Source organism: Ictalurus punctatus, chromosome 28 (genome assembly GCF_001660625.3).
Source record: "Ictalurus punctatus breed USDA103 chromosome 28, Coco_2.0, whole genome shotgun sequence".
Classification (NCBI taxonomy): Eukaryota; Metazoa; Chordata; class Actinopteri; order Siluriformes; family Ictaluridae; genus Ictalurus; species Ictalurus punctatus.
This window is the reverse complement of record NC_030443.2, coordinates 12,055,958-12,063,457: the sequence shown is the minus strand read 5'-3', so window position 1 is coordinate 12,063,457 and position 7,500 is coordinate 12,055,958. Positions and strand designations below refer to the sequence as shown.

Below are 7,500 nucleotides of genomic sequence, written 5' to 3'. Positions count from 1 at the left end.
GTTTACACCCCCCACCTTCTTGTTGCCTTCTTGAGCATCAGTGAATGTTTGCAGCTTTTGTAATAGCTGTGTACGAGTCCCCCAGTTGTCCTCGGTGTGAAAAGATGGATCTCGGCATCATATAGTCGCTGTTCGAAAGGGGTCGAATATGCGGAAGATGCTGGAAAAGCAAAGAATGTTGAAGACCTGGAGGATTTTTCTGAAGAACAGTGCGCAGTTTAACTGCTCAGGACAAACAAGGGACTCATGAGCAACAATCATATCCTCCAGGTAACGACACACGGTATTAAGAATCAAACGTGTGTAAACTTTTCTGAACTGCTTCATTTGTGTAAATTCAGTTATTATTGTGTCTTGTGGACTATATGTAAACATCTGTTATGTGAAATATCTTATCCAGGGTAGTAATTTTATCACTTTTTATGATGCCTATTTTATTTTTCAGAATTATTAACATTTTGCAGATTCTGCAAGGTGTATATAAACTCATTACCTCAACTGATTTTCACTTTGCTTAACAATTTCAACTTCTGATCATGGTGCCAGTGGGACATGGCCCTCGCTTTTTATGCCTACTTAAAGAGAGCGATGCAGCAGCACTTTAGTCCTTTAATCTGTCCAGCTCTCTCACTTCCTCATCTGTACACTCTGCTCAGACAGATCAGGTTCCAAAGCTTCACCTTTCACGGCGTAGATCGCGAACTAGCCGAGCCGTAACTCGGTGCAACCGGGTCAGATAGCTGCACTGCATTCCGAGTTAAACGTTTGCTGTCTCCACTACTTCTACGTTGAATTTCTCATTAATTTAACATTAAACGTTGCTGGAAAATGATTAGACAAACAAGAAGCTCTTGTTTTTTTTGTTTTTTTGTGTTGTTTTTTTCTACAAGCCAACAGTGCAACCTGACCATGATTCCCTACTTAACTCAGCTGTTACGTTGTTCTTGAATGAAAACAGACATTCCTTTCAGGTAATGTCATGACAAGCAAATCGGCCCTTTTGAACGTTTGCTACCGGTTGTAAATAATCCAGGGCAAATCTCTCTGCTACTAAAGACCGCGCCTCCTCCTTTCCTTCGCTCGCGTTCCAGCCCCACCCCTCGACAACATGACAAAATATTGATAGAGAAGAAAACAAACACGAGCGTTACATTATTTATTAAATTAAAATGTCCTGGCGCACTTTTCAACAGCTGGAACTGCACACGCACACACATTATAAAGTGATTACAAACTGGTTAAACATCGATAAAAACAGACTCGGTTGCATCATTTATCGTCAGGCCTTTATTCACAAAGAAGAACCGCTTCATTTGATGTGCATAATGCTACATCTTTTTTTTTTTAACATTACCAGCACTGACGACGATTTTAATTTGGCTTAGTGCAGACTTTTTTTTTTTTTTTTTTTTTATATAAACAGCACAGGATGTACAGTGTGGTATTCATGTTATAACACTTCCTGTGTAGGAGGTTTACACACTTCATAATGCAGACTCGAGGGGAGGAAGGTCGTCTTACCTGAGTTGTGCGCGTTATGAGTTGCTCGTTGGTTGTGAGAGCGAGCAGATACTCCTGAAGTATGCCCTGCTCCTGAAGTAAAAAAAAAAAAAAAAAAAACAACAACAAAAAAAACAGAGCAGCCATGTGTCAGCTAATACTCCACAAAACTGTAATCTCCAATAACGTCAGATATGTAATCATACAGTGTACAAACTGTTTAGACTTCAGCACAGAATCCTGGAAAACATAAATGTGCAGATCACCAGGATAACATCTACTTAAATCATCTAATGCAATAAACAACATGATCAATGATGGCACCAAAGTCATCCCTTATCTTGTGCCGGGGCTGGCATTTCATCCATTTGTACACCGACAAATTGATTTTCCAACATTCACTGGCTATGAAGTGGAGGACTTGCAGACAGACCAGCTAGCTCAGAGATAGATAAGAAACTTGCAGTGTTTATAAAGAGAGACTAAAAGCTGGATTGGGGCAGAAAAATGTCCTGCAGGAGACATCGTCCTGATTCAAGCCAGACTCCGTTTCGCCTCTGTTTAAACCGCTCCGGTCTTAATGCCATCTACGGTAAGAAAGTGCACCGTTCCCTGAACCTTTCCCCGTGATGAACTTTTGTGGAACGTTGCTAAGTGATTGTGTTTTTTGGCAGTACTTGAGCTTCGTTCTATCTAGACAGTTAACGGTAAAACTCAGGAGCCTGAGTGAGCTGTACTTGCTTTAGATGCTGTATGGGAACACGGCATCACTGATCGTGATGCATCTTTAAGGACAAATACAGTGACAACCTGCAGTGTACAGGCATACATGGAGTAGAAATGCTGAACCAGTTCACTAATGAACCTGATTGAAAACAGCACGGTTCGGAAGCCAGTGACCCAATGAACCATGTTCTGCTGGTCACGGCGCTTTTATAATAATAAAATGGCTGCCAAACATAAAAACACCAGATGCTTCCAATACCTTCCCATGTTAACGTACCACGGTTAAGGCTCTGGGTTACTGATCAGAAGGTCGGGGGTTCAAGCCCCAACACCACCAAGCTGCCACTGTTGGGCCCTTGAGCAAGGCCCTTAACCCTCCCTGCTCCAGGCACCCCGTATCATGGGGTAGCCAGTTTCTTCACATGTACAGTATATGTGGCAATAAAGGCTTCTTCTTCTTCTCTTTTAGCCCAGATATGCGCACGTAGCATTTTTTTACTGATTTCAATTTCTGCTGCATGCCACAAGCAAAACGTCTGGCTAGAAACAATACAAATATTTGAAAAAAAGGCCCATAATCTAAACAGCACAAGCTACATCTCAGCCTTTGCCTCAGGTAAAATCCAAACTACTGCTAGACTGAACGACTCCTCATAATCGTACCATCAAAATCTCCCACAATGGTGTGTCCTTTATTGAGCGACCTTTAAAAATCGAAAAACGGGTGTGATATGTAAAGATAAAAACATGACGGGACGTGCTGGTGATCACCGGCCAGGTGGTATGATGAAGTAAAACGTGAAGTGGAGAAAGTTACAACCCTGTAGCTGATTATTTTCAGAGAGTTTTATTCCTCTTGTACCACACCGATCTACAGACGCCTGCGATTTTTTTATTTATTACTGAACGACTCAATACCGTTTATACTGTTAATAGCTACAAGGGATGGGCGATATGGGCTTAAAACTACATCACGATATTTTCTGGTATTTATTGCGATAACTATATCAGTGATGAAATAAATATAGTACCACGCACCACTGTTTTTGGCTACAAGTGATAGCTGTGACCCTGAGAGCCTCAGAAACACAAACATTGATCTAAAAATAAAACTGATTTTCTGTAACTAAACCAGTTCCAGATTGTAGCAATAGCTTCTCGTTTAGTGGTAAACTCCTCCTCAGCTTCACGTCCGCCTTCCGCCGTACTTCTTTTCGCTCTGCACGTGAGCTGCGAATGGGTCGTAGACCATTGCTCACAGAAATACGTCATTAACTAGGATTTATCATTATTATCCTGGGAAGACTCGTTCTTATTGTGGGGAGAATTTCTACCGGTATATCACAAACGATAAGATATCGCCCATCCCTAATAGCTGTTGGAGAACAGAGGCGTTCAAATTGTGGGACACGACCCAAGAAGTTTCTCAAAAGAAAAAAACAAGAAAGAAAGGGGGCGGGAAAATAAATAAATAAATAAATAAAAGGGGGCTCATGGGGATTTGTTATTACTGAGAACCCGGAAAGCGTAATGTCCTCTATCCTGAAGATTTTTCTGCGCTGGTACTGGAGACTCCTTCCGTAAATGTTAAATAACCGTCTCCATACAGAAAACTTCATTATTCATTTTTTCCGTATCCACCATACAAGCCTGTCTGATTCTGAAAGTTAAACAGCACTGCAATGAACTCACTAATTTTGTACTCACTAATCACTGTATTCCTTTATTAAATAAACAGTCAACTATTTTGAAACATGTCAGGTCTGTTATTTCGTAACCGTAGTACTGACACTTCACATTTATGGTTTAGAGAGTGTAATATTTTTACATTCATACTATAATTTAATATAAATTAAATAAATAATGGTACCTTTTTAAAAAAGTGAGTCACCAAAGACGATCTCAGGTTGTGTGGACTGCTAATAACTCTCAACATTATTTGAATTCCTGTGACGTCGTCAGGTTTCGTGCTCATATCTTGACAACTGAGTGTCACTTTTTTTTTTTTTTTTTTTTTTTTAAATCTCTCCAGCAATGGTTATGTAACAGACTTCTGATACGAATACATGTGGCAAGCAAAACGTCACAGTGACTTCACCTCATATTGACTAATAGTTCTGCTTAAAAAAAAAAAAAAAAAGAAAGACAGGAAACCCCTTTAAAAACTTTACTTGAATTAGCATTTTACCTGTGACTAGCAATATTAGCATGCGAAGAGTTTTCTCAGCTCTGATTTATCTCTAAAGGACATTTTCTTTTTTGTATTTCAGCCACCATAATACATTCTCCAAAGCGTAATCCGAGCCAAGCGTACAGTTCTTATCCCAATATAGCTCGTCACAGCTAAAATGCTAAGTCACTGCTAAGTTCTGAAGAGGTTCTTCAAGGGGATTTTCTGTCTTATTTATTTATTTATTTATTTTAAATGATCTTAAATTACACACAGTAAAAGTATGTGTGCACCGAGTGTGCATTCCAGGGCAGTGTGACTGCGTGTGTGTTAGATGTCTATTGTATATACACTGATCAGCCATAACATTAAAACCAGTGACAGGTGACGTGAATAGCATTTATGATCTCATTACACTGGCACCTGTCGAGGGGTGGGATATATTTTTTAGGCAGCAGGTGAACAGTCAGTTCTCGATGTTGAGGTGTTGGAAGCAGGAAAAATGGGCAAGCGTAAGGATCTGAGCGACTTTGACAAGTGCCAAATTGTGAAGGCTAGACGACTGGGTCAGTGCATCTCCGAAACAGCAGGTCTTGTGGGGTGTTCCTGGTATGCAGTAGATAGTACCTACCAAAAAAGTGTCCATCACAGTTAGTACCTACCACTACACACCACCGAAAGCGCCTACAATGGGCAAATGGAAGAAGGTGGTCTGATGAATCACGCTCTCTTTTCCATCATGTGGACGGCCGTGCGTGTCGCTTACCTGGGACACCTTAGTCGGTGGAGGAAGTGTGATGTTCTGGGCAGCTGGGAAACCTTGAGTCCTGGCATTCATGTGGATGTTGCTTTGACACGTACCATCTACCTAAACAATGTTGCAGACCAAGTACACTCCATCATGGCAACGGTATTCCTTAATAGCAGTGGCCTCTTTCAGCAGGATAATGCGCCATGCCAAACTGCAAAAATTGTTCAGGAATGCTTTGAGGAACATGCCAAAAATTTCAAGGTGTTGACTTGGCCTCCAAATTCCCCAGATCTCAATCCGATCGAGCATCTGTGGGATGTGCTGGACAAACAAGTCCGATCCATGGAGGCCCCACCTCACAATTTACAGGACTTAAAGGATCTGCTGCTTGGTGCCAGACACCACAGCACACCTTCAGAGGTCTTGTGGAGTCCATGCCTTGACGAGTCAGAGCTGGTTTGGCGGCACAAGGGGGACATGCACAATATTAGGCCGGTGGTTTTAATGTTATGGCTGATGTAAATACAAATGTGTAACGAGCACTTGGTTTACTCTAAAAGCCGTCAAGATGTGCTACTGCCCTCTAATGGAGTTCTTTTCTTCATTCCTCTCTCGCTCTTTCAAACACACACACTCAGTTCTCTGGTCAGGTGAGCAGGTGGACAGGACAAACACTGCGTGTGTGTTCAGCACTACTCCTAGAACTAACACTTACTGTATACACTGAGTAATGTGATACATGCAAACTCACATGATTTGAAGTGGACTTTGGTGCTATGTGTATGTGTGTGTGTGAGGAGGAGGGGAAAGTCTCACCAAGGCTTTGGTCTCAGCAATGAAGAAGAGTTCAGTGAGGGCTCGATGAAGAGGCAACAGGACAGTAATGCAGGTGGGATCCTGATTCACGCCACCCTCCATGGTGGTAAAGAGCTGCCAGAGCGGCCTCAGAAGGGTCAAATCACAGCCCCTGCAACACATACACACACGTACGTTTGTCTTTCTTCCTTTGTTCGGATTTTCCATCGACATAATTATTAACGCCACTAATAACGCTTTGCTCCACTAAGACCTAACAATAGTCTTAACCTCTATGGAAAACCAAACCTTGTGGCTGTTTTAGCTCTTATTTCTTAAATAGTTATTTTGCAGTTTTCCTCAGATATTCCTATCCTTGTGGGGATGATTCGGTCCCCACCAAGATCTAAAAACACACATGGGTGGTTGAACAGGCACATGAAAGGACAGTCAAGTTCCTTTGAATTTTAATTATTTAAAACATTTACTATTTGAATATTAATGAGACTATTATTTTATTCAGCTACACACAGCGAGAACATTAGCGCTAGTAATACGCTCAGATCATATTATCTACAGAAGCTGAAAGTGTTCTGCTTTCTCAAGCAACCCAAATAATGAGGTTTCAGAACATTTTTAAATCATTTCGATTCCTTTACCCTTAGTGTTTCTTTCTTTTCATATTTCAAATCACCTTGACATTTCTTAGGCTTAAAATCTGTCCCCCCTCCCTATTAGTTAGACCTATTCACTATATATGCTCACTGCATAGTGTGTAAAGGTGTCAAACATATGTAATGCGCTATACCCCCAGCATCACTTGAGATTCAGCTACAGAAAAAGCTAGTTACACGTAATATTTTTTAGATGACAAATTTTGTATTCTAAATTTTTTTTTTATGTTTTTGGCCCATGGAGAATGAATGGGGAATGAACACGGGTGTCACAGCTTGGACATCATTCGGCTGACATGCTCGTATCGCAGATCCTCTCATACATCTTAGGGAGTAGACCTGGCATATACACATCGCGTTTTGGAAAATGGCACTATTCCTAAAATGAGCCTAGAGGAGCAAACAGAGACACCGTGTAGATTTAATATTTGTATCGGAAATCCTTGGGTCCTTACTAGTCCCAAATTAGTTATGCTTCAACAAACGCGTCCACACATGTAGCTCCTCCTACTGACCAGCATGTGTGGCTGCATGTTGGTGTCGAATTGTGCACAGGCTCACCTGTACACCGCTCATCTTTTTCTTCAGAAAATGTCAATTCTAGCTATTATTTTACAAGTCCATAAAATGCTTTTGATGAAATTTGGCAGAGTGATGGAGGACAGTCTCAGATACATACACAGCAATTCTGGTGTAAATCCCTCAAGTGATCTAATGCAACGAACTGGGTAATGCCCATATACATAATTGCAATAACTGGATTTTCCACCATTTTATATTTTTTCCAAAAAGTTTTTTTTTTTGCTTATTCTACAAATTTTGATCAAAATTTTAATCATAGCATCACAAAACCAATCCAAACAAACCTTATTTATCAGATTTTT

At 40.8% G+C, this 7,500-nt stretch overlaps 1 protein-coding gene across 1 annotated transcript in view; it reads right to left on the bottom strand.

Moving 5' to 3' along the window:
- zzef1 (zinc finger, ZZ-type with EF hand domain 1) overlaps nucleotides 1-7,500 on the bottom strand; it is a 91,451-nt gene that overhangs the window by 6,712 nt on the left and 77,239 nt on the right. The window contains exons 51-52 of the mRNA XM_017459737.3: nucleotides 5,964-6,114; nucleotides 1,522-1,593 (exon numbers count right to left, since the gene is read on the bottom strand). Of these exons, the coding sequence (XP_017315226.1) occupies nucleotides 1,522-1,593; nucleotides 5,964-6,114 (223 nt within the window). The remainder of the gene's footprint in view (nucleotides 1-1,521; nucleotides 1,594-5,963; nucleotides 6,115-7,500) is intronic.